We start from the raw sequence: 27736 nt of genomic DNA, 5'->3' as shown, positions 1-27736 counted from the left end.
AGTGTTAAGGATTTGGCAAATTCTTGGCTTGATTATTTTTTAAATGCATCATGCGAGTTCTTACTTTGGGCAAATGTTACTCTGTTGTGAAATCAATCATAAAATAATTGATGTAAAGCCATCTTTAGTCAGTGTATATTTGAGCGATATCAGTATGCCTCTTAAATATCTCTTAATTGAAAGTATGAGGAGCTGGTGGGTATACGTTGGATACTATATAGTAATATTATGTGACTATATTTAAATCTGCCTGCTTGCTAATGGATGAATATGTTTTGTGTCTCTTGCTGCTGGCTTGTTCCAGATGTTTTTTTAAAACAAGAAAGGTCATTGGCAGATTATATTCTACAAATTTTGCAAATATTATGTTATAATGGCAGAAGATCATTCATCAGATAGGTGTTTTCCAATTCTGGCAATTCTGTTTAGAAGAAGCAAGTGGAATGTAATAGAGGAGAATACTAGTATGACATTTGGAGGGAAAATAGCATCACCAAATTAAAAGCCAAACACATTTGTTAATACAATCAGTTCCAAGGAAGCATATCACTTATTGTCAGACTTTAGAAACAGGAGTACTTTGACATTTTTTAAATTTGTCCACCTTTCACATTTTTCTACTGGTTTTTACTTCCAGTATATTAAATACTTCATAAATTAATATGAGCAATTGGGCATCCATAGGAGAAAAGTGTAAGGCAAAAAGAAATTTTGATAACGTTCAAAATTGTGGCAACCAAACTTAGAGCCACACTTTAAGGACCAATCTGGAACCATCTGTTATAAAAATAAATAATAGAAGATCATTTCAAAAATTTAAGCGACAAATATATAGAGAATGACTTTGTATAGACAGTTTCATAATGCAAGGTAGTATCTTGTCAAGAATTCTGATTCCAAAGCATAATTTACATGAAGCACTCCATTATCTTTTCTCTTGATTTGTCATGCCTCTAATGCTTAAAACCTCAAAAAAACAGTATTTTTTCTAATTTCCCAGAGTGCATCTTTTAATCTCTTCTATTAAAATTTAAGTTTTATTTTCTGGACTAAAATTTTACCTCTAAGACAAAAAATTCAAGTACAGTAAGTTGGAATAACTGTCCCTCTCTTCGAACTTATTGACAATATTTATGGATTGACCCATGACTATATGCTGCCAGTAGTGGCCAATTAGATAAAGGGCATTTAAAGAGAAAGCTTTGTCCTTACACCTGATATTCAGATATATATTTTTTCTAAGCATGAAAGTGCTTTATAATTACTGTCACTAGAGGAACTGTCTTCGATAATGGTACAAACAGAAGGCAATCAAATATGAAATCAAACTACAACTGGGCAAACAAATGCAGAAATGTTTTTCTTATTCTTTGATAATACACTCCACTCTTTTCTCAAATAAAAGCACTGCTAGATTTCAAAAACAAATTAGATTTCAAAAGTATAAAGGCAAAGTCGTTCCTAACTTTTTGAGGTTGGTGAGATTTGACAATATTGTGAGCATTCTCACAAAAGAGCTGCCTGTTTGCGGTGGTGTAGTGATATCTTACCAGTCCTGAAAGAAAACTGCTGAGATTAAAGAAAAAGTTACTTGGTCAAGAACCTCCATACAATATACTAACATCTATTACCTTTCGGCTTTAATATCCTTTTGCAGAAATAGATTGACAGAAACCAGATACAAGGCAGAAGTACAAAAATCAAATCAAATATTTTTCTTTTGTTAAGAAAACGCGTACATATAAAAAACAAAACATCCAGGTAAAACACACACCACATATATAACACAAGGCCAGCAAATATGTATCTGCAATACAGGTAACTTTCCTTGCTTCTTATTACTGCCACTAGATGCTTACTACTACTTCTTAGGTCCAACCAGGAATACCCCTTTCTTCTCTTTTTGTGGGTAGTTCATTGTGCTTTAGAAAAACTCACCCATTTTAATACTTCCTAAGTATGCCTGTGGTGCTCCTTGTAGTGCCCTAAAGCATTGCTTGAAATTAAGCATCCCAAACTATGCAATATAATTTAGTAGACAAAAGTCTCCCTTTTAAAAAACAAAACAAAATGCAGTACAAACAAGCTATCAGAAACACATACAATGAAATATTTTTAAAGAATTTTGTACAGCACCATAGTACAGTTTTAAGAAAATGCACCAAGTTTTCTATTGTCAGAAGCGGTCCAGACTTTTTGTGGAAGGTAAATTTGTAAAGGCACAGGCTTTTATGCTGAAAGGAACAAGGTGCCTATCATCATATTATACCTTAGGAGACTATTTATTCTGGAAGATGAGTTCACAAATATTTTCTGCTACATATTTTAAAATAAGATGTTCCTCATACAGATGGCTGTGGTGAAAACTCCTCACAGGAGGAAGGCTGATGGGATCCAAAGTTTCTCCACAGAATTATGCATTTTTATTAATATACAAGTTTCCTGACAGCTTAGTAGGAGGTGGTTATTTCAAATGTAGCCCGCCGAATCATTTTTTTTAATTCAGCAGGGATGAAATGTTCATGTGAAATAGCATATTGAAATGTAAGCCAATATCTTAGGATATTTATTATATGCAGAACTCCCATGAATAGCTTTGGAAAATAACTTTTCTAAATGCTAAATATATGAGCAGTCGTCTCTTCCTTTTAAACCTCTTTCTCTCTCAGCCCACTTATGATCAGTATTTTCACCAGTGCAAAAGATGGGAATTAATATTCATACAACTACTTTAATATTGTAGGCTTACATATCAATTTTATGTTAAATAGTGGTATTTGATTTGATTTGATTCTGTCTGATACAACATTCAGTAAATTAATATGCATTTTTTTTCATTCAAAAAGCTGCATTATTCCCAATAAAGCTCCTTACAGGATATATCTCTGATTACATAAAGTGATATTTAATTCTACAGTATCTATTGGAAATTTTTAAATGTCACATCCTTTCGAAATTGTGTGGATCAGTTTCTAGAGTCAGCCATATTTATTGCTTTTAAGCAACAGATTAAACATTTTGTGGTGCCTAACAAAGATTGAATAAAGTGACAATCTAATTCAAAATCTTAAGTTGTAATAAACATATTTATCTTTCAATGCTGCAATATATTTTTATGCAAATCAACTAAATAAACCTGAGTAGCAGAAAGGGAGTGGAGATATAAAGACAGGAAAGCAAGGTACAATTTTACACATGCTATTTTGGTAAAATGGATTGGAAGAAAGTCACATGCTAAGTATTGGCACTAATCTTTATAAAAACCAAACACAGTATCACTTTTTTGGTAATACTGTGGAATTTACAATCTCTGCAAGAAAGGTCTGTTGTTTTCTGTTTCTATGGTTGCTGGTTCAAAACTTTCTGAAATCTTGCCTAGCTATAAAAGAAACAATTCAGTGGCAGTAGCTAACTTGAGTTGGCTGCAAATCCAGATTGAACAAGTGAACATGAATATTGTCAAGAGTGAGTTTGGGAATATCTAAAATTGTAGATTACGAAGAATAACATTATTTTCCTTTATTTGTATTAATTTTCACTTTAATTAAATAATTTTATCTTTACATCTGTTTTAGACTCAAGTATCCTGAATACTTCATTAAATAACTCGAGTCTATAACATGTCTTACCTTTTATTTACAATTTTATATAAAAAGATACTTCTTAAAGATGCATTTTTGTTTCAGAGGGAATTATAACCTCTGCAAAATGTTGCAGTTTGTTTGGGCAGGTTTCAAAATACATTTAAGGATAAAAATAAAAGTGATTGGTAGTGTTTGAAAAGCAGAAAGTGTGTATGTATTAAATATATTTTTAAATATCCCGACTCTATCATCAGTAATAAAAATTGAAGCTTTAAATGTAAATCATTCCTAGCATAATAATATTTTGGAAGAAAATAGGTATTGAAAAACTAAAAATAGTCAGGAATTATATAGCCAGTCTGTAAACCAGCCATGAAGCAAATAAGATGTGCATGCTTTCTTCAACCACATCTGCTGTAGTTCCTCAGAAAGGGACTGTCTTTCCTAATTCCCACAAATGCCAGTTTTTCACTCACTGCTCTTGTGTTGCTTTTTAGAGCAAGATTGAAACTGAAGCGTGAACCTGAGAATAGGCCAGCATATTCAGTCACAACATCTCATGGCTGCATTAAATATATTAGGGAAGCGTTTCTCAACCTTAACAACTCTAAACTGTGTGGACGTCAACTCCCAGAATTTCCTATTGCTGACTGGGAAATTCTGGGAGTTGGAATCCGCACAACTTAAAGTTGCCATGGTTGACAAACAACATATTAAGGCAAACTAGCCTTCTAAATGTATCTATTCTTTATGGCAAGCTGTGCCTATGTTTAAAAACAACCTAAATGAATTTGTAATTTGGGAATATATTTTAATAAAATGGTCGAAGTAACTGAAAGTAAAGATCTTTTAAAAAGGCCCTTATTTAACAGTACCACTTTTTATATATTAGCATATGAGTATGTGTCTGATCATGTGCTCCAGACATATCACTCTTGGTTCAACATGTCTCTTCTATAGAAGCCTTTCCAGGGCCCTCATCTTTGATTCCGATTTTATCTACTGTATTTGTTGTGATAACATCACCTATGGGAGTTGAAAAATCATTGTACACATTGATAAAACAGCAGCAATTCTGTTCTTTGTGTATGTGTGTTTTCATCCATGTGATCTTGGTTCTTCAAAAGGAGCACTTGCCTGTTTCCTGCTTGTTAGGGTAAGTTCATATCTGTATGATAGTTTGATGGATATGAAGCAGGAATCATTGATCAAACATCCCAGGCTAAGCTTTCATGTTACCTGATATCATTTCAAGCAAAATACTTTTTGGCCATTTTACATTTCCAACTGTGTGTTAAGTTTTCAAGTGATAAGTCATGGAGTAAACCCATCTTGAAAGATCCACTGAACAGCATATTCCAAAGTCTTGCATTTGAATCAGTTAAAGCCTGGTGACATCTTTATTTTGCTGCAAATCACCAATACTCTCACAGTCATTTTCTTGAGGGAGGATGGATTGAATGGTGCTAGACATCAAAATATTTCTTTCCTCCTCTCGACTTAGAGTCTGAATGGCTTCATAGTCTGGTTCCAAGTCCCCATTCAGAAGTATTGTTGACTGAGGCAAATCAGTAAGGTTTGGATTGGTTTCCAAGTCCTTCACACTGGCATAGAGGCCACTGCAAATAGATGGAGACTTCTGAGGTACAAGTTCAGGAATACAGGTATATGTAGATTCCAAGTCTCTAGAGGATTGTCCTGTTTTATTTATAGAAGAATACATTGCTGAAATCTATGAAGGGAAGAAATATAGTAATTGCATTGAAACATAACTAATATTTTTATAAGCTATTATTTTAATATTCAGTGAATAATATAGTAGCACACGTAATTTATTTCAAGTTATTTGATCTAACAAAACATGGTCTATTAAACTGAAAATAAGCTTGATATCGGTTTATGTAGTATCCCTGAAAAGATCATGTTTTTATAGCTCATATGCAATCACAAAAGCTTTCCATTATGAAAAAGGGAAGGGAGTTTTGCTCAGAAGGCAAGTTCTTTATACATCTCTGTTGGGTTGAGTAGGATATATGAGTAGGACTTAAGAGAAATACAACTATTCTCCATTGTGAAAAAGCCACCTTGTAAAATGTTTCTAATGTTTGCCATTAAAACTGCAAGGCATGATAAATTTACCACATTGTTGAAAAGCAATAGTATGGTAAGCATTCAATGTTACTTGCACTAAAAGGAGGGGGGGGGGTTCATAAAATGTTTACAGAATGGAGTTCAATCCAATATACAATGCTCTGGTTGACAGTTTGGAAAATGTATTTATTATTTTGACTGAATTGACTGAAGCATATATGTTCCACTCTACATTAGACTTAAATAGTCCTAAGAAACCAATAAAGGATAATATGTGTAGTTCAGGGTTGAAATGAGGGGTCCTTAGTGCTCTCTGAGCTTGCTTGTTTTCTTGCAGCTGTTTCATTACCCAAATTAGGTAACATCATCAGTGCTAGTAAGAAGTGCATTTTGTCATCAATTTATATTTATATATTGCCTGTCAGTGTTGGTGGGAAGGTTCTTAGAGATTCTTTGGTTGGGCTGTTTGCTATTGGCTTCATTGGCAGTTTCTTGATTGGGGTATTGTTTACATGATTGTTGGTCTGATGTTAATCTTGATCTATGCTGATCTCGACGCTGATTGCTGGTGGAGAGGTGCTTAGGTCTTTTTGTTCCCTTTTGGGCTTGGTGATAGTCTCTTTTGCATAGTCTATAGATGTTGTTAATGTCTATGTGTCTATTGATGGCTGATTTGTCAAGCTTCTAGAAATTCCCTGATCACATTTTCCCAATTGAAACTATGGTTAAATCTGGGTATATGTTGTGAAATTAAAGAATTTTCATTTCCTGAAATAAGGGTGTTTTCTGGTTCAGATACAAATCCTTTTATCACATTATACTCCGTTTTAAAAGTTTTTCTCAGCCCTGACAGTTTTTGTCATGTGATATAAAGGGACAGAATAAGAAGGCAGGATCAACTACAATTTAATGTGTGCAGTCTTCAGATATTTATATGGGCTTATATTTGTATCAGTGTTGACACTTCTTAAATAGCCAAGAAGGGAGTCCCAAATAATAGTCAATGACCCAAAATAGTTCCACTGTGAAAGGCTGAAACTGATATAAAGGCATTTGGCAAAAATAATCATGTAACCCATTTGCATTTGAACCATTATTTCCAAGTCTTCTTAATCAAAGAACACTTAATACAGCTTTATTCAGGTAACATTTTCTGAATATATTTCATACAAGACAGACCCACCTCATCTTCTGTAAGAGATGGGTCATCTTCTCGAGATTTATAAATCAATGAACTAAATCTCTGAAAAAGATAGAAAATAACATCTTATTTAAAAGCTAACACCTTCCTCAATACAAAAATAAAAGAATAATTGTCCATTTTTCAGTAGCTGAAATTAATAGCCCAGTTTTGAAGGTAAGCAGACTGAAACAATTTTTATATGTGGCAAAAATAAAGGCACTGATATCTGTTCTACTGAATTCTATTAAATGTTTGAAACATGATTAAGACAGCAGAAGTCTATATTTAAGCATTTGTAACAAAGTTTCTGATGTAGGAATTTCCTTCGCATTTTTATTGAATTCTATAATCAATATTATTTCAGTGGTGTTTTCTTAGATCTAACAAAATGTTCAAGTTTTGTTCAATTAAATCACTTGACAGCCCAACTCAAAATCATAAAAATACTTAATTGTTCACAGCAGTTTATTTTGCTGTGATTTTTGGTAATTTTATTTCCATCCTTTTTTTCACACAACCCAAATGATAATATAAAACTGTGAAACAATAAAAAAACACAATTAGAGATAAAACACAACATAAAATGAAACCTAGCAAGCAATATAATAATTGGATGACATAATGGTGCATTAAAAGTCCAGGAAATAAGATGGTCTCAACCTGAGACAGTTTGAACTTTATATTCTGAGGTAAATTACAATTAAGTACTCAAAATGAAACAGCTGTTTTCTACATAGAAAGAGGAAGGAAGGAAGGAAGATAAATAAATAAACAAACAAACAAATAAATAAGGAATCCCAAACAATACAATAAAAATATAACTAAACTCAGGCCTTTTCATTTAACCCATGATGGATGTTTTTTCTTATTATTAATGCAAAAAAGAGATCAACCCCGACTGCTCTTTAGAAGGCCAGATCCTGAAGTTGAAACTCAAGTACTTTGGCCACCTAATGAGAAGGAAGGATTCACTGGAGAAGAGCCTAATGTTGGGAAAGATTGAGGGCAATAGAAGAAGGGGACGACAGAGAATGAGATGGCTGGATGGAGTCACTGAAGCAGTAGGTGTGAATTTAAATGGACTCCAGAAGATGGTAGAGGACAGGAAGACCTGGAGGAACATTGTCCATGGGGTCGCGACGGGTCGGACACGACTTCGCAATTAACAACAACAACAACAACAATGCAAAAAAATCAGATTCAAATAACACATTGCCAATATTTGGAATGCAGCTATTTGGAATGGGTTCAGGACTCTGTCCACTCATTTGACAGGCTGTCTTTCAGCAGGATAATCTCTGAAAATGAAACAGAATTGAATGGTTAATTTGGAATGGGAGGAGAAGCTGTCAAAAGAAATATCAAGTTTGTAAATGGGCCAAATCTGGCTGGGGCTGCAAAGAAACAACGAGCAGGCACATTTCCAGTTCATAGGATTTGGGGAGGGGGGGAGAGGCAAAATTGTAATAGTGAATGCTTGCAGAATGACAAAATTGATAAACCTTTGACCTTTCCCAAATGTTTTTTATGCTTCAGTTTCAAATGCTTTCTGTCTTAACAGAATCATCTGTTTATTTGTAAATCAGATTTGTAAGGCTATTCAAGTCATAAAGATTCTGGAGTGTTATTCAAGTTAAAAATACATCCAGCACAATAAAAGCAAAAGGAAAATAATAACCTGGAGATTCATACATCTAGTACATTAATAAAATTACACTTAATCAATCAGGGAAATAAGCGAGGTCTTCCAGGCTTATTTAAAAAAGAGCAGGATTGGACCAATGTGAACCTCTTGGGGGATACTATTTCAGGGGGAAGTGCTGTGACCAAGAAATTAAGTTAACTGGATTTCATTAGATGACATTATTTTAATAGAAGAAAGACAGTTCCTCAAATAGCAAGATTCTTTGCCAAGATCTTTATATTGTATGTCACAGCTAGCAGCTTGAACTGCACCAGGAAGCAATGCTACTCATGTAGCAAAAGTTTTATATGGGCATAGCAAGGGGTTCCCATAACTGTCTGCATTGCCAGAATCTGGATCAGCTGTTTTTGATTGAACTTCAGTGACCTCCCCATGTAGGATGCATTACAATAGTCTACACATGAGATGACTGATTGTGAAAAGAAAGAAAGACAAAGAAAGAACGAGCATTCCAAATAAATCTGGGCAAAAACATCCCTGGTCACAGCTGCCACCTAACGTACAAGTAAGAGCTTCAATTCAAATTGTGCACCAATATGCATAATTGTACCCCATTCAGAACCAAGGATGGAAAATCCAAAGAACACACAACTACTTATTAGGGTTGAGTTTAAGCCTGTTCCTTTCCATCCAGGATCCAACAGTCTTCAGGCACTGGGACAAAATATCCACAGTACCCCTTGACCATGCCAGGATCAAGATATATAGCTGAGTATCATCGGCATTTGATGATACTTGATCCTATTTTGATAGATGACTTCCCTTAGCATCTCCATGTAGATCTTAAGCAGGAAGGGAAGATGTGGCATCATACAAATCACAGAGTTCAGGTTTAACCTCTCCATCACCCTGTCACCAATCACCATGTCTCCCGTTCCTACTCCCTGCAGTCAATGCAGAAGTATATAATGAAGAAAGGTGACAGGAAAGCAAAAAAGAACCAGGACAGTTGCACTACAGTTATCCTAGCTCTGTCCGAAGCATTGAGATGTGCAATCAATGCCATCTCTATTCTATCCCCAACCTGAATCCTAACTGAAAAGGTCCAGATAATCCACTTCTTTCAGGGCTGTCTGAAGCTGCAATCTGTCCATCTTCTTAACCATCTTTCCTAGAGAGAGAAGGTTGGAGATGAGACAAAAACTTCTAGTACTGTTGGGTCCAGCAGTGGCTTCCTGAAGAAAAGGCATACCATTGCTTCCTTCAAGATAGGGAGAACCATCCTCTCACTCAAACTTTCTTATGCTATCAGACTACTGGTATATCTTGGTCATTATTTTCTTTTCAGTGACTTGCAGCAATTCTACAGGTTGTCCTGAATTTATTCCAACCATCCCCATTCTAGGAAGATGCAAAGCATATGCTATATTGACCAGTGAGCTACAGGTCCTTCCTAAGGAAGAAGATGCAAGACTGGAAAATGGATTGCTCTTTCCAAACCAAAGGAATCCTTCCATTCAGGGAAGAAAGAAAGACACTAGGAAGGAGTGGAAGAAGGAAGACATTAATATCAATATTAAGATCAGTGAATGCTTTTGTAATTTTATCAGAAGCAGAAAAATGGCTATTTTGTGACTTATTATTATTTGGATGTGAAGGATACCAGAATGTTAGCAAAGAAGCTGATTTTTTTTTAAAAAAAATTTCCCCTGCAATGAATATACTGCAAGGGGATGTGGGTTAAAGCTTTTCAAGTGAGAGTCTGAGAAATTAAGGTCTACATCTTACTGAAAAACTTCTCTGATCTAAAAAAATACCGTATTTTTCCGTGTATAAGATGCTATTTTTTCCTGTAAACACCCTGTTTAAAAATCAGATGCATCTTATACAAGTGCAGCATCTTATACACAAAAAAATAAGGGTAACATCCGCAATCCAGGGCATGCCTCTGTGGGTTCTTTACATGCTGCTGCCATGCCACCTTGTGCAGGTGTCAAGCCCCTGTGGGCTTGCCACTAACGGGAGAGGGGAGGGGGCAAGATCGTCAGATGGTGGCGTCCAGAGGCAACAGATAGGACCAGCAGCATGGATGGCAGCGACAGCCCTTTCCCTCCCTTGTACCTGTATGCTGGCCGGGGACCCTATGGAACGCAGTTGCGAGGCCATCCTGCTTGATAATAGCAGCCGGCCAAACTTCTGGATTTCCCGGCTCAGCTGTTTGGCGCTGTGCCGAACAGCTGATCAGCACAGAGAAATGGTGGGGAGTTTAAAACCTGCCTTCGCTTCGCTTCCCTTGCCTTGCTGGTTTGTTTACCAGGGTCGGAAGGCTGCTGCTATGAACTGACTATGCATGCTCATCATGCCGAATGCTGGTTAGATGGGTGGGGGGATGGGGCTGGCTGGGAGGCATCTATTTAGAGTGCTGGGAGGCAAGTGTTCCCAGTGCTGACTTTGCTGTAAGCTTGGAAGTCGCATGCCAGAGTGTCTTATACAAGGTGTGTATTATACACAGAAAAATACGGTAGGTAAAAAAATCTCTCTAAGATTGGCTTCTTTCCCAGGGGACTAGAAAGTATGCAGTGTCACAGTGATTATTAAAATGCATCAGGGCAAGTTTATCCCTTGAAATTTATTAACATAAAGTATTATTAAAGATAAAATTATCAAGATTTGCTAAAAAGAAAAAAAATCTGAAAGAGAAGTCTCTTACTATTTTTTTCAGATGGATAGATAATCATCTAGATTTTCAAAAGGCTTTCAAACAAAGCCTTTATCAGAAATTGTTCAGCAAATCAAGCAGGTACAGGATAAAAGAAGAGATTCAACTGATTAAAGAATGGAGAGAAGGAATAAGCAGAAGGCTATAAATGTGGAGACCTTCAATGAAACTGAGAATAGCTTTTTTTTCCTGTTCCCCAACAACAAATAGGCAGTAGTATAAATAATTAATCAAGTCAAGCAAGGTATCTGGAATAGTTAAGAAATAGCAACAGTTAAAAACTCCATGGGAAAAGATTTGGAAAAAAATGTGGAACTTTAATGTTATATATGTTGACAGCAGCAAGATTACTTTATGCACAAAAATGCAAGGACACTTTGATTCCTACAGTGGATAAATGGCTGCAAAAGTTGATGGAGAAATGGCCAAATTGACTGCTCAGATTAAAGAAAAAACACAATTAATTTTGTACTTGGAAACTGCTTTTGGACTTTGAGGTGGAAAAAAATGAAACTTCGATTCTGGGTTTTGCCAATTAAATAGATTTGTTGTTATACAATTGACTACTTTGTATTATTATATAAAAGTAAAAAGTTGAGGTTTGATGCTATTATCTTAATCAATTGAACCAAAAGGAGTCAGAAGTCAGTGCTTTTTCTTTATTTTTTTCCCCTTTGTTCTATACCAGTGATGGTGAACCTTTTAGAGACTGAGTGCCCAAACCCCCCCCCGTCCCCTCTCCGCCTCCTGCCCTGCCTGCTCCACCTCCCACCTTGCCTGCTCCACCCCCACCCACAGGGCCACACACTGCCTCCATGGTAGCCACGCCCTCCGCCCACAGCCCGCAGCATCATCTGCACGCTATGGGGCATGAGGGTGGAGTCTTGTCCCTGCTGCCTGGCTATGTCCTTGGCTGTGCTGCTCCATGCAGGCTATGCCTGGGGGCGACTGTCCTCCAGGGCGGCTGCTGGTAAGGAGGGGGCTGCAGGGGGAGGCAGGCTGGGGCAACGGCACATGTGCCCACAGAGAGGGCTTCGAGTGCTGCCTCTGGCACATGTGCCATAGGTTCGCCACCACTGTCCTGTTCTTTTCCCTTCCCTTTTTCCTCCCTTACTTTCCTGTTATTTTCTTTTGTATTTTATACTACTAAAAATTTTGAATATTTGGAATAATAATAACTCCAGAAGTATTTTTCCAGTTTGGATGAGCAACAATTGATGACCATTCATGGAATTGGAGCAAAGAAATTTACATTAGTTCTATTTTTTTAACTTTTAATTTTTTGCTGTTAAGAAATTTGGAATACTTTAAATATAATACGAATAAAACCTACTGTCTCTGTCTTTGTGTGTTTAACTCCTGCTGCATTTAACTCATGTAGAATAATCAGACTAAGATTCAGTTCTCCTCCCCCCTCCCCCATCCAGCCATGAACTTTGGCCAACTGATCTGGAAAAAAAAGGCTAACAGTTTTACTTAGTTTTACTTCTATGATAATTTTGTTAAGATTAATTGTACGAGGTATGGAAGAAAACAGAGGAATAAGACATGAGCATTTTCTAATCACTTAGGTAGTACTAGTGAATTCTTTGAATTGTTTATCATCAAATAAGTTTTGTTCCAGCAAACACTCCACCACCACCATCATCATCTTCATCCTTCTCCTCCCCCTCAGCATTATAATTATACAGTTCTAATATTTGGGTCAGGAAAACACCACTAATTTGTTTATCGTTTGAAAGCCACTATCCTGGATAGACTTGTAGGAATAATTAACTCCCTAAGTTGTTGCTTTTCTCTTTAAGGAGTTATTCAAATTAGTTTTTAATATTATTTAAAATGTGACAGATTGCATTTCTGAAAAATTAAAATATTTGACATATTTTGATCTGTAATCTACTTGAAATTCACGCTGTTATAAGCAACTGGACCTTTGGGGTAAGAACTAGAAAAAGTTCTTTGCTTTCATTACAAATTAAAATTAGGGATACACTTAAATCTAAAATTGGATCAGAAATCTGGAGGCCAGGGGAAAAATACAATTGCAAGTTTTCATGAACAGTAATGAAAACAGTAGGGCGTGAGTCATTCTGTCTTTCTGGAACAAATGTTGAAGGTTTTTGAGACTCTACAGAGGAGAGGAAAGCAAAAAAAAAAAAAAACTCGTATCACATTAGCAAAATTCAATTTTAGATGCTACTCCAGGATTCTGCTCTCTCCTACATTTTGTGTTTTATTGGCTGGCTAGATGTTGGCCAACAGTAACACTTTGAATACCTTCTGTTCCTAACACAGATTATCTGGAATATTTCAAAACAAGGGACAGACTAATTAGACTAATTAATGATCAGTTGGCAAGCATGTGTCTCCTGGGTAGATGCTGACAAAATATTCATGCAAATGTCTCTAAAATTTTAAGAAGCACTAAGTTTCAATACCTTGAAACTATCACCAACTGCATAGGATTCCATGCCTTCTTCAATCTAGCCACTTGAATATTATCTTTCATTTATGAATGCACATCTGAACATTGACACATTATATTTAGATCACACAAATACTGCTAGTTTTGATCTTAAGATTTTGCATCAGCAGAAGATACCAAGAAAAAGAATTTATATTTACTAATGAACAACAGCATTTGCCATATACATACTTCAAGTCTTTCAAGTTACAACTTCACTTTCTTATACTGATAACACAAAATAACATGTACCTTGTCGGGTTCATTAAGCCTTTCCATTACTTCCTCCTCTTCTTTGGCTCCTTTATCCTGTACATTCTCATTTTCATCAAGAAGTTTTATTGGTACAGGAGGTGGAGCTTCTTCTTCCACATCTGGAGTAGTACTGCTAAGAGGACTCTCTGAATTAACACTGTGGCAACTTTTTTTATTTCTGTCAACGGATGCATATTCCGCTGATTCTGTCTTCTTTTCAAGAACATGATCTAAAATTCCATTAACCATTACAGTAGTCTTTGGTTTGCATTTCTCTGAGTTGCCTGCTGCTCCCAGGTCCTTAATTTCCTTCACTGTTTCATACAAGCAGTCTTCTACTATGTTCTCTTGGGAGGAACTATCTTTCAGCACTTCATAAGGCCCCTCCATTCCAAAACTCTGGTCATTTTCTACATTTCTTGTGGTGAGAATTGTTTCCATGGCATTATTTGGAGGAATTCTAGGTAGCTCTCTACTTTGATGACATTTTAAAGATCTACCCAATGTGTCCTGTTGATCCAAAAGATCTGTAACAGAGGTTTGCACTTCTTCATAAGGTTGGAGAGAAGCAGCTGTACTATCTTCTGATAAAACTAGAAGAAAATTACATAAATGCATAAATCTTAAGTATAATTTTAGGCTCATAAGGCCACTAATCTATATATCTGTATCATTAAAAAAAGATATTGGCACATAAGGAACATCTTTGGAAATACTAATACAAATTTATTTTGGTTTATATTTATTTTTTTCTTCATTTGTTAACTTCATTATTTTTTTTATCCAATTTGGATTTTTTTTGTTTTGTGGTCATATGAAGCTTGTTTGGTACTGGATTTGTTTTTCTTTGAGATTTCTTCAGCATATTTCCAACAGTTCTTGAAGGTTGAGGCTAGACTTTTTCATTGAGAAGAGAATGGATGGATAGAATTGATAATATTGTAGATGAAAGACAGTGAAATAGACTAAAATATTTTAGAATGGATTGGTAAGTGTGAAAATTGTTAACTGCAGTTGGAAAGATGAAATGTTGGCACTTTTATTGTGTTAGTGGGTTATTGGTCAATCGTTCAATCTCTATTAGAAAGAGAAAATAAAATTTGCTTCCTAGTTACCGAGAGCAACTTCTCTTGTATTTTGATGCAAAGTCACTCAACTTCACCAGAATCTTATTCCTTATTGGCAGGATCATTTGAAATGGTGACTGGGACAGTATCTTGTATGGTTATCTAGCATTCATTTTGACTTGTATACTGTGATTGATATTTCAATCTGAATAAGACACTATCTGTGTGCTTGAACATATCCTGGGGTCCTTTGGGTGACCAGAAGAGAAAAAAACAGACCACAGGATCCATGAAACTATTGATACTTTATTGGTAATGAGATTTTCCTGGCTAATTTTAAGCAAGTTCTGGTGAATTCCCTTTCGAAAAGAAATTCACTGGATCTAGGTCTAGTGAATAACAGTCCAATCTTTCTTTTCTAACGGGTTTAGCTGCAGAATGCCCTAGGGAAAACAATTAGGCTGAAGATACCTAAGGTTGAGTTAGTGCCATCTGATATGATTGCTTTATGTTATTTTGAAACTAGGCTTTTCCTCTTTTTAATAGTTCTTCATCCCTTGGTAAAGGGTTTATTTTTCAGGAAGAGGCTTGTTTTTCTAGAAGCTAAAGTTTATTTAACATATTTGGGCAAGGAAATGGGCAAGAAAATCCAGATACGTTCAAGTCCACCCACTCCACTATCTCCTGTTATCATAAGATTGATAGCTGATTTCCAGACATCGATTTGAGATTACTGAGCAAGGGAGATATAACCAGATTTGTTTAGATCAGTGGTTCTCAACCTTCCTAATGCCCGCGACCCTTTAATACAGTTCCTCATGTTGTGGTGACCCTCAACCATAAAATTATTTTTGTTGCTACTTCATGACTGTAATTTTGCTACTGTTATGAATAGTAATGTAAATATCTGATTTGCAAGGTGTATTTTCATTGTTACGAATTGAATAATTAAAGCATAGTGATTAATCACAAAAACAATATAGCAATGCTCGCTGGAGAAGCTTACTCTTCCTTGCTCAAAAATGTTGGGAGGGAGGGAAGGGGAAGGAAGGAAGGAAGATTGAAGGGGAAAGGAAGGAGATGGAGAAGGAAGGAGATTGAGGGGGGAAGGAAGGAAGGAAGGAAGGAAGAAGGAAGGAAGGAAGGAAGGAAGGAAGGAAGGAAGGAAGGATGGATGGATCTTTGGAGAGTCATGTTTTTCCAGATGGTGATGAACTGCAACTCCCAGTATTCCCCATCTTCCACAGTGCTTTTAGGGCTGCTGGGGATGGTAGTCCAGTAAGGTCTGGAGACACACATAGATGCCCTCTGACAGCAAGGGAGGTGGGCCGGCAGCGCCGGGAGGCTCCGGTGCAGCGTGGAGGACGGCCGGGGGCAGAGTGTGGCCGGGCAACCAGGAGGCGTGGGGACTGGCTCGGCACCGTAGCTAAGCTCAGCCAGGAGCAGCAGCAGCAGCACATTGCTAGAGCAGGGCGGGAAGAGAGGGGGTGGTGGTGGCAAGTCATGAAAGTAGCGTCCACACGTTCAGGGTGCAAACGCCTTGGACAGTTTGGCTTCCCCACCCCTTTATTTACTGATCTGCCACAAGCTCATGCAAACAAGCCCCGAGGAGTTCTGAACGAGTGGTCGTTTAAAAAAAAAAAAGCTTTAAAAACGAGGCAGAAAGGGGAACTCACTCACGGCTCTTTATTTCTCCTTTCTCAGTGACTGGGAAGGCAGCAGCCAGAGACGCTGCTGCACAAAGGGAGGCGGAGAGAGGGGCGTGGGGGAAAACCTCACTCAACTTTCACCCTTATCAGACCTGGTTTCCTTCTGGTTGACCCCCCCACCCGCCCCCTTCACCTCCTGCTACAGATCGACACTACCCATTGGGAGTATTTCGCCAGGCTTTTTTTTTACGTTGGCCCTGCGCTTCTCCCAGATGGAAGCCAGGCAAGAGGACCTGAAAGACGCTGAGCAGGAGGTTCATAGCCATGGCGACGCGGCAGTAGCTGCCCTGCGATGGGTAGCGCAGCCCCGCCATGCTGCTGAGGCGGCTGCTTTGCTGTCTGCCCGAGCTGGCTGGTGGAGCTAGCCTTGAACAGAAATTCTCACTAGTGTCTCGGTTCCTAAGACCATTGGAAATATATGTTTTCCGATGGTCTTAGGCGACCCCTGTAAAAGCGTCGTTGGACCCCCAAAAGGGTCACGACCCACAGGTTGAGAACTGCTGGTTTAGATAAAGGCTAAAGAAATCCCCTTGGCCCTTTCAAAAGCAAAAGAAGGATTTTTTTTTCTGGGAGACTGTATGAGAGAGAGATTGCAGGAAAATTAGGAAATGTGGAAATAGCTACATAGTTTTGGTGAGTTGGTTTTCAGGAGAAAAAGAGAGCTAAGCACTTCTTCAAGTAGGAGAAAACTGTGGCAAGAGCAAAAACTAACTTACCCTGGAGTTGAAGGGGAAGGAGTATGTAAATTAGAACCAACAACACAAAGGATGAGGGCATTAAGGATGAATATTTGAATGAAGGATGTGAGTAAGAAACAGTGAGTGTAGAGAAGCAGAAGGCCAGCGATAAGGACAGTGTCTCTGAGCTGGAGGTGACACAAGCTGCAAAACCATGGCTCTGAAATCTCTAGAGCATTGATAAGAACTAAGACATTTTGCTAAAACTATGGATGAAGGGTTTAGGAAGCTATCTAGAGAAACAAGTTGGGTAAACCTTTCTGAAGTAAAATGAAATTTATATTCCAATTTCTGATTTTAAAGTATTGTAGTCTGCATTATAGATTCTTACATTTTGAGTGTCTCTGTCAATAGCTTCAAAGAATTCCTTTATTAAAAGATGCTTTGAATAGAAACTCCATTTCATAAGTTTCATACCATTTTAAGCTGAGCTTTGATCCTGCCCATCAGACCTATCTATGCCTAGTATCCCCACAGCATTATTTGGGAGACTGATGTTTGAGACATCATCTGTGTTTATCCCTTTTTTTTCTTTCCCTTGGATTTGATATCATAGTCACTGGAGGGCCAGAACACCACTTTTATAGTAAATATATAAAAATAAAATAATTTTGGGAGCAGACAAATTACAACTAAAGGATTAGCAATGTCTTCTGTTATGTCAAAAAATATCCAAGTCTATGATATTTACTTTAAGGAATTCATCCCATCATATCACTATGTTTATTTTAAGCTTCTAGAAAGAAAGGTTTTCAACACTTTTTAAAATTAAGATAATTTCAAATGCATAGTCAGCCAGGAAGACTTTCCAGTTCACTTTCCAGTTACAAGTTAAAGTGAGTAAACCTAACCGTTTCCCATTTCCTCACCTACATTTTCTTCTATGCACATTTGCTCATTAGTAATGAGTACAGCATTGTATATTATAGTTTATTACAGATGGTTCTTTGACATATGACCCCAACTGAGCCTAAAGTTTCCATTGCTAAGCAAGACTTATTGCTAAGCAAGTTAAGTAAGGTTTGCTTAATGGCTTTTACAACTTTACTTGCTTTTCTTGCCACAGTTGTTAAGTGGATCACTATAGCTGTTATGTTAATAACATAGTTGTTAAGTGAACCTGGCTTCCCCATTGACTTTGTTTGTCAAAAGGTCACATGACCCCAGGACACTGCAACTGTCATTAATACATGCCATGGGGATGCTGCAACAGTTGTAACTGTAAGGGTAAAAATGGTTATAAGTCATTTACTATCTGTAATTGACTCAGGAACTGAATTTTTCCATTATTTACATATCAGAGAATAATCTCACCACAACATATAGTAAATATTCAAGTCTAGAAGTGTATTTACAAACTGTGCAGACATACATATTTTTCCATGCAGAATCACAATATAAATATTCTCTCTTCTTTTCTTTCTCAGTGCAGAATGGGATCCTCACTAATCATCTTGAAATATCTCAGTGAAATCAGTGGGGTTTAAGTTACTTATGATCCGATTTCTGTAGCTTTCCTCTACTCTCTTTTGATTTTTTTCATATATTGTTATAAGACTTGTCAAAGACCGTTCCATAGTAAAATCCTATTTATAGTTATATCTCTGTTCAACTTCTAGTGTGCAATAAGAACATCCTTAGTTTTATGAACTGTTTCCAAAGGAATGACTATACTAGTCATTTGTGTCAAAAATATTTATAGTAGTGCATTAAGTATTAACAACTGAGTTTTTGCACTAGTTAGGGTTCTCCTACAGTACTAAGAACTGCAGGTCTGCTAGCCACAGTACTGAATTCAAGTCAAGAATCATATAGTTCTGTCCAAGGTTCTGAGCCAGCTCTGTTCTTGAGCTCTACCAGCCAGCTGTCTTACACTGACATTTATTCTCTTATCTGAGCTATTGCTGTTCTGTAACAATAGTTACTGTAAATGGAATCAGGATTGTGAGCTTGCATCATTTTAAAAACAATACAGTGGCAATGTACATATTTATGGTGAGTCATCAATTGCTGAGAAATCACATAATGATAATCTTACCATCTCCATTACTAATTCCACCATTTTGTTCACTGCTTGCAATTGGATCTGTAGCCAGACTTGTGACAGAATGACTAAATGCTTCTTTATCTGAAGGCTGCAAAACAAAATGTGGATTTACATGAACTGGTCAGAAAATGAACATCCATTTTATAACTGATGGTGGCTAGTTAGCTAGATTGGTAGATGACATGTTAATGTTAAGAGTTCTAGTAGTGAGAATTGCAAAAACATCAAATAGTTACAGAAGATCTCTAGATAGTCTGAATTTCAGGACAGTTTCTCATCTCTCCTTAGAAGAAAAAGTCAGCCATCCTCCCTATAGCCAGTACTTAAGGCCAATATATATATATATATATATGAAAACACTGTAAGAGTAAGGGCCTTCTAAACTGAATAACTTGCTATTCTGTGTTTAAGACAGAGTTTTGCACACTGTAAGGTGTATCTCCCTTGAGGAGATCCAGACAGAGACCAGGAGAGGAGTGAAGAACTTTCTAGTTACATTGTTACAATAAGTCAACCTTTATCAAAGTTTGTATTGTTTTCATAGTATATTTCTATTTTATTTTATTGTTCTTGGATTTTTAGGGGAGATTTGTATGTTAAGGTTACCCAAAAGAGTGATGGTAAAAAAAAATAATGGAAGGGGAGGAGGAGGAGAATAAAAGAAGAGGAAGAGGAAGGAAGAAGAAGGAGAAGGAGAAGGAGACCATAGAGTACAGAAACTCTTCAATGTACAAGGGGGAAAAAGAGCATGTGTAGATAAGTCTATTGCTAACATGTTAATGAACTCAGAAAAGGTTCCTATAATAAAGACTTTTCTTTGTCAAAGATACAATATTCTTTACTACATTTTAAAAAAGACGCTTATAAAAATATATGTCTTAAGATTTTAGTTTCTGTAAGTTTATGTGGATATGTAAGTTCTTATATCAATAAAAGTTTTTTTTAAATTATAGTTTTGTATCTGTTCCTGATTATTTATTTATTCAATTTATATAGCTGCACATCCCATCCCAGTAACAGATTATACTGCTGATCAGGTATTAAAATCAAAATAAGAATCATTTAAAATTTTGTTTTAACGATATATATTATCATGGTCTTTAAAAAAAACTGATATAAAGGTCAGTCCTCTTAATTCAGCAGGATATGCCTCAGGCTGAAATGGTTACAGAGAAGGAAAGATCATGATGTCAAAAGTGCATTAAAAATACTAAACATACTGTTGAAATTCTAAAGATACCTTTTCAAATGGTGAAAATTCTTTCTGTCAAGAGTATGTATGAGAATTCTTTTTTATATTGTTTATTACATATACCATTTTGATCAGAAAATCATGTACTAGTATGCTAATAACTGTGCTCAGCTTGACTAGGTAGTCTGTAGTTTTTTCATCTATAAAATGAGGCAAATATCATTTATCAGTTTTATAAGGGTTACATAAATACATTCTTAGCATTTATACATACACAACTCTTAAATAATACTCCAGCTCCACAGTTCAGTCTTTCTGCTTCATTACAAATTATAGAAAAAACATTTTTATTAGACTTTTTATTACCACATTCATCAGATTTTCATGGTCCCCATTTTGCTGCTCAGGACTCTTCTCCCTGTAATACAAATCAAACTTAGATATATTGTTGGGAATATCCACAATCAGTTTCAACAAATAAGATTTATATAATGTAAGTTATGACTAATTCTGACTTCTGACTGGTATTGATATGCTTATTACTATATTTCAGTTTTGAATTCTGTATTGCTGTTCTTTCAGATATTCCACATGAAAATAATATAGTTCAAGCTGATGCTCTTTTCTATCCTTTTTTTTGGCTGATGTTGAACAATAATAAAAAAATCAGTCTTTTTTTGTTGCCAATTCAGAATTTTTTGGCCACTTCAAGAAAGTCTTCATTTCTTAAATCTCATAGGGAATGTTATTAATTTCCCTCTACTATGAGATAGTTCAATGGGGAACTTTCTCGTTCTGAAGAGATAGGTGATATATATAATTCACAGAATAGCTGATGTTTTGAACTTGAGCTTTTTGATTACTACCAAAAGTAAGTTCTACAATCTGAAAACATTACTAGTATTCATATAATTTTATAAGTAAGACACTTATTTAATTAGCTTCTAAGAAAGCACATGTCAAAGTGAACACATTAATCTCTGTGTTGCTAAGAGATCCTTGGTGTATCTTTGTTTTCCTTTTGATGGAAATGGATTACACAATTTTTGCCAAACTTTTTTGAAATTCTTGATCAGGTTTTATGAAGAGATAATAGCCAAATAAAAATGCTAAACACTTGTTTTAAATTATCCATCACTTTAGCAACATTCTGACCAAGACATTTTTATTAAAACACCTAAACTTTTGTGACCTGCAACCTCTTTATCAGGTGCACAGAGCAGTTAAAATGATGTAGGATTTAAAGTGCATGTGTGTGGGGCTGAGGAAAGTGAAGGGACGGGAAGATGGATTGGTTATGCAGACGTTAAATGTGAAACAAATTACCGATACATTAATAATTAATAATTGTTATACATTAAAAACCCATCAGTTTGCTAAAACTGTCTGAAAGTTTCTGAAACCGTTTGATATAAAATTTGATGTTCACCAATTGATTGTTTGATGTTGATGTGAAAGTCCTATTTTCCTAAGATGGCCACTCTGAAGTCTGTTATGGCAGAGGTTCCCAACCTTTTGGGCACCAGGGATCGGTTCTGTGGAGAAAGGTTTTTCCGTGGATCTGAGAGTGCATGGTTTTGTGTGCTGCCTGGATCCCATGGATTTGCTTTGCTTGTTTGTGCAGATCAGTTTCTGGCATGCCGTGGCCCGGTACCAATCCACAGACCTGTATTGGGGACCCCAGTGTTATGAAGTGTCCTGGGAGGTTGAATTAAAATTTGTTAGTTGGAAAAGCTACCAGGCTCCTGGGTTTGCTTTTTCCTGATGAGCAAGATTTTATGCTCCCATTAAGGAACCGCAATATAATATTTCCCTTGGATATATTTTATACAGTGATCCATTACAAATACTCAAAGAGACTGCAATATCCCTGAATGAAACTCAGAACAGATTGTTTCTTGCTCTTCACTTATTGGCTAAGCTTTTCAAAATAATTATATTTCTATTTTTTTCTTTTGGGCTAAGTCCTTACCTGTCACAGCCAGTGCAGAGAAAGAGGAGAAAACTAAATACCAGAAGCATTGCCATGGCTCCCAAGCTACCCCATACAATGATATGAAGCACTCCAGTACTTAGGAAACTGCCATCAGGTCCCATGACGTAAAAAGGATGTGAAGACAGGAATGTTTGAAGTGATTACTTGCAATAACACTTGGCCATTTTACCTGAGAGAGCTTCTCTATAGTGGGTAAAAAAAGAGAGAAAGAAGAGAAAGTAATTCAAATAAACCATGTAGAGCAAGTTGCCATAACAGTGAAAATCAAACTTTAAATTTTGCTTTAATAATATGTTTTAAAATATCAACGGTATTAATCAATATTAAATATTAAAGCTTAATTTTAAATCAAGGCTTAATCTAATCAAAATGGACAGTAGTATCCTGAACCATAAAACAATCGTGATTACCTGGTATTAAGAGATTGGCAATTTTCAGAGGCAGAGAAGCAAACTTTATTACTGTTATTTTGTAGTTTTATTGTTATGCCCAGTGTGAATGTTTTAAACTGTTTATCTTCAATTTTGCTTGATGGCAAGACTTGTTCCAACCTTGGCCACAAGATGGCAGAGGTGGACTATAGTTTTCTCCTGATACTTGAAAGCCATTACATTTTCATGTATTGCCAATCCACTCTTATTTTAAGCCATAGTATAATTTGCAGCTATGATAAAGTTTCACAGGAATGTGATTATTCAATTGTAATCCATCAAAGTTAAATTACTAATTACCAAACGTTTTCTCATTTACATTTTCTTAGATTAGTAATTCATACTGGTAAAGAACTCACACAACAAAATATGTCTTCGGTATTATCTCTGACCATAGTCCCTACAGTCACTTTAGACATTTCACAAAGGAAAATGTGATTTTAGCCCATTCCTTATGTCTTGACACTTATGGAGAACAAGAAATGAAATACGCTTGAAGATAAATTTTTTAGAGTGTTATAAAGTCCTCATAAAGCTGACTCAGATCTAGGAACAGCTTTATGGTAAGAACAAACATTCTTAAGGGTACACAAGAACGAAATCAAATTAAAAGATGGAGACTATTGAGCAAGGAATAATGTTAAAGAAGAATGTGGCTGAAAGATCTGTCCTTCCTTATACTACTTGGATGACTATGAATAGGTTGAGAGTTGGACTGCCTAAATGTAAAACCAATATGCTCAAGTGGAGACTCTTAGTGGATAACAACACACTATGTGAATGTGGAGAGACACAGAGCCCGGACTATCTGCTAATATGTTGACTACTACCAGAAACATGTACTGATAATGACTTATCTTGGGTCAATGACAAAGCCAGGAAGGTGGTTTCATTCTGGCAGTTTAAAATTTGATCTAGACATAGAAAAGAAGAAAGACCTCACACTTGAAGAGAATGAATTGTTATCTCTTTCTAATAATCAGCCATAGTATGGTTTTTCTATAATCACATTATGTTGAAAATTTATCTTGGTCACAGATCCATTAAGAATTCTTCCTAGAATATAGGCAAACAATATGCAAATTAAGTACCAATACCACTAAGCATGGATAGCTAGCTAGACAGGTTTTTAAAAATCAATGATAAATATTACTATATAAATCTGTTTGAAATATATTATTATAAAAACTATTTGTAATGTTTGAAATGACTAAGTACAGATGGCTAGACATTACATAAAGTACTAAAACTACAGATATTTCAGAATGAATATTAACAGTATGACTGTAATACTGGGGTAGAAATTTAAGTAGTCATAAAAGGGATGATGGAGAAACTAAAGACTCAATAACCATTGCTTTAATTACCAATGATGGCTCCAATGTTTAAGAATGTTGATTATGGGGAATAGGTATAACATACTGAATAAAATAACATTTAAATAAAATAAAACTGTGTGAATAATTGTTATTGAGTGTTATTAAAATTTACATAAAACGTAATAAATGATGGTGCTTTTTAAAAAAGGTAAAGGTACCTTAAGTTCCCCTGATCTCTATAATGGTGTTACGTTGGTATTTTGAATTGAGTAGATGTAGGTAGACATGGAATTCTGACCCTGCCCTCAGGGAACTGTGACAATTATTTTTAAGATCACAATGTAATTTGTAAAGGTGGGTGGGTGGGATTTCTTGTGGGGGAGATACTCTCCAATACTTGAGAGGACATTGCTTGGCTCATGTGAGGAGGGTCAATGCTGTTCATCCTTGTTACTGCTCCAAATAGGTTTGGAATTTGCTGCAGCAGTCTTTGGAAACATGGATTTGAAGGGAACATGAAATCTCAGATTTTTCTTATCCTAAGTTTTTCAGCTGATCATCGCTTGATAGTCAATATCTGAAAAGATAAGTTATTTAATTCCATGGTAAATAAATACAATTTAAAATGAAATGCATACAGACAAGTAGTTTGGACCTCGTTGGAACTACTTGATATGCTGATGGAAATAAAAATGGATGGCAGAGATAATTCTGATGTATTCATAAATAACAATGAAAGTGAAGTACTATTTCCTACAGACTTCTCTAACTTCTTAATTAATGTCTATAATGTAGTATTTAGTGATGTCAGTGCTACCTAATAATTGTCCACAAGTATACATTATTGCCTAATTATGGCATATCATTCTCTCTCACTCTGACTCTCTCTGGAATCAGAAAAATAATTACAGGGATTATGCACAGGCTGTTTTTCAATACAATTCTTCCAACCAAGCTTTATGGTTTTAAACTGTAATAAACAATTGAATCCTTATGTCCCAGAAATGGGAACTTCAAGCCCATGGACTGTGACTGACCTCCCTTCATTTTTGCAGCCCTAGGACAGGATTATGTTTTCAAAATGACAATTTTCAACAGTACAATTTTTGTTTTTATATAAAGGGCAACAGTAGGTATCTTCAGTCTCTGCTAGACTTAGTGCAAATATTTTGCCTTTAAATACCTTGAGACTCACATTTCACCCATGAAAAAAGAGTGGAAATGTTCAGTCTCTCCTTTTGTGGTGTTGTTATTGCTATACATAGCGGGATCCTTGGCACCTAAAAAAAAAAAAATACTCTTCTGGTCACAAAAAAATCCATTAAGTTACACCTTCAGAATGAATGTATGTACTTCCTATGAAGCAAAGATCCCACTCAGTAAAATAGATTTTAGAGTAAGAGAAAAAAAAAGTTCTGATTTATTTTTTAGCTTGTTGTGTAGGTAAAAAAAAATCTCTAAAAATTACAGAAAAAAAATGTTCTTCATTAAATGTATATGTCAGTGCTGATGCTATATGTTTAGGCAGCTTGCAATTCCAGTTGGTGCTGTTAGTGGTCCCTCCTCCCTTTTACTTTATTGATTAGAGCAATAAAAATGACCCTTTTAAGCTCATGCCATAATTTTCAACTTTATATATTATACCTTTCTCAAGATTGGAACCATTTTTATGATAAATATTCTCTCTGGGATATTCTATGACTGTGAGTATAGCAGTCTGATGTTTTCTGATTGTGAGCATAGCAATTTTATGTTTCCTGGAGATAACTTGGTATTACTTAAGTTATATAATGCCCATGTGGAAATCATCTCTATGCAATTAGAGTAACTAAAATTGTTCCACACAGTAATTATTGGAAGCCCCTTCCCCTAATTAAACAAATATTACCAAATATGCCAGGTCCTTGGTGTTCTCTGAGTTTGGTGGTTTTCTTGCAAATATTACCAAACTAGGTAGAAGTGTCCTCTAACACTGATAGTGTTATCTAGTTTGGTAATGAAATGTCTGCAAGAAAACCACCAAGCTCAGCAAGCACCAAGTACCCCACAGTTCAATCCTGATCTAGAAAAAAAATATTTTATCATTAACAAATACAAACTAAAACGACCCAAACTATATCTTCAAACTTTAAAGAAGCTTACAAGAAGGAAGAAAATGAAGTGTTCTAAAAATTCCATATGGCTTAAAATAGCTCTTTTGTATCCATTTAAGATATGTAAACTTAAAAATTTGGCACAATTATCTATATACTTTGAATATTTCAGATGTATGTTAAAGCAAGCAAACTCTACATTCTCCAAATTTACCTTTTTTTTTTTTGCTGAAAACTGACTTTGGAACCTTTAAGCTTTTTGTTGAAAATCTTCTGTATGAGCATTTCTAAAAGGGAATGCATGTATGTACATATCTCTGAAGCTTCCCCAACTCTCTAATTCTCTTAAATGCTGTAAAATGTGCTCCTTCTAATTTAATCAAGTCTATATAACTTTTTCTTAATCTTCAACAATCTCTTTCAAAGAGTGGTGATGAAGAGATAAATGGCATGGTTTAAAGAACTTTGCAAAGTTTTGAGAACCATGTAGTTGGACCTTCAGAACATACTTTTAAAAATAATCAGGTAGTACTTCACATGCAGGCAAGAATAGTGTGCATTTGATCACTGACAGCTGAAATTTTTAAATACATTTAACATAAAGTACTTAATTGAAGTATCTTCGGGATTCCAATTTTATTGCTATGCATGTAACAGTCCAGTCAACATTGCTTTTCTAAAATATGAATTATCTTTAATATTTTTAGATGAAATGATGTATAAGGAAATCTATATTGAACTATTTTAATTTTCCATTGCTGTGATACTTGCCTGCCTTCTTTTTGCAAAAGGAAAACACAAGACTATAAACCTGAGAGAATAATTTGCAAGCAGTGGATTTTCTTCCTTAAACACCACAGCGCAAATATGATGATCAAATCTAATTATCTGCTGCTTATACAGTCTTAAAAATCTCCACAACTAATGAATAACGGTCTTTGCACATTTAATTGAATGGGGGGGGGGGAGAAAGAGAGAGATGGAGTTTTCAGACAGTTTTATATGTCAACCAATTTTGCAATTCTGATCATCCCAAAGATAAAGTTCATAAGTATACATGCATTCTTACACACATGACCTCCTACCACCATTCCCTGAAAATAAGAGTGAATCTTACATGGAACTAAGCCTAATAATCTATTTCGCTATGAGTCTAGGCAATAGGTGTCTTTGATTGGATAAAATGTTTTATTTATATATTTAT

General features: G+C 35.8%; 1 protein-coding gene across 5 annotated transcripts in view; it reads right to left on the bottom strand.

Moving 5' to 3' along the window:
• Window positions 1–1618: 1618 nt before the first annotated feature.
• Window positions 1619–27736, bottom strand: part of PAG1 (phosphoprotein membrane anchor with glycosphingolipid microdomains 1) — a 98950-nt gene continuing 72832 nt past the window's right edge. For 2 of the 5 annotated variants that reach the window (XM_039345509.1, XM_039345510.1), the window contains exons 3-9: window positions 24658–25016; window positions 22666–22872; window positions 21060–21111; window positions 19493–19589; window positions 13939–14534; window positions 6859–6918; window positions 1619–5316 (exon numbers count right to left, since the gene is read on the bottom strand). In XM_039345509.1, coding sequence (XP_039201443.1) covers window positions 4966–5316; window positions 6859–6918; window positions 13939–14534; window positions 19493–19589; window positions 21060–21111; window positions 22666–22790 — 1281 coding nt within the window. In that variant the 5' untranslated portion in view covers window positions 22791–22872; window positions 24658–25016 and the 3' untranslated portion in view covers window positions 1619–4965. The remainder of the gene's footprint in view (window positions 5317–6858; window positions 6919–13938; window positions 14535–19492; window positions 19590–21059; window positions 21112–22665; window positions 22873–24657; window positions 25017–27736) is intronic. The other 3 variants (XM_039345512.1, XM_039345511.1, XM_039345513.1) reach the window with 2 other exon arrangements.

Source organism: Crotalus tigris, unplaced genomic scaffold (genome assembly GCF_016545835.1).
Source record: "Crotalus tigris isolate CLP2741 ecotype Arizona unplaced genomic scaffold, ASM1654583v1 scf7180000017952.28453644438:3035480, whole genome shotgun sequence".
Taxonomy (NCBI): Eukaryota; Metazoa; Chordata; class Lepidosauria; order Squamata; family Viperidae; genus Crotalus; species Crotalus tigris.
This window is presented reverse-complemented; position numbering and strand designations above follow the sequence as displayed.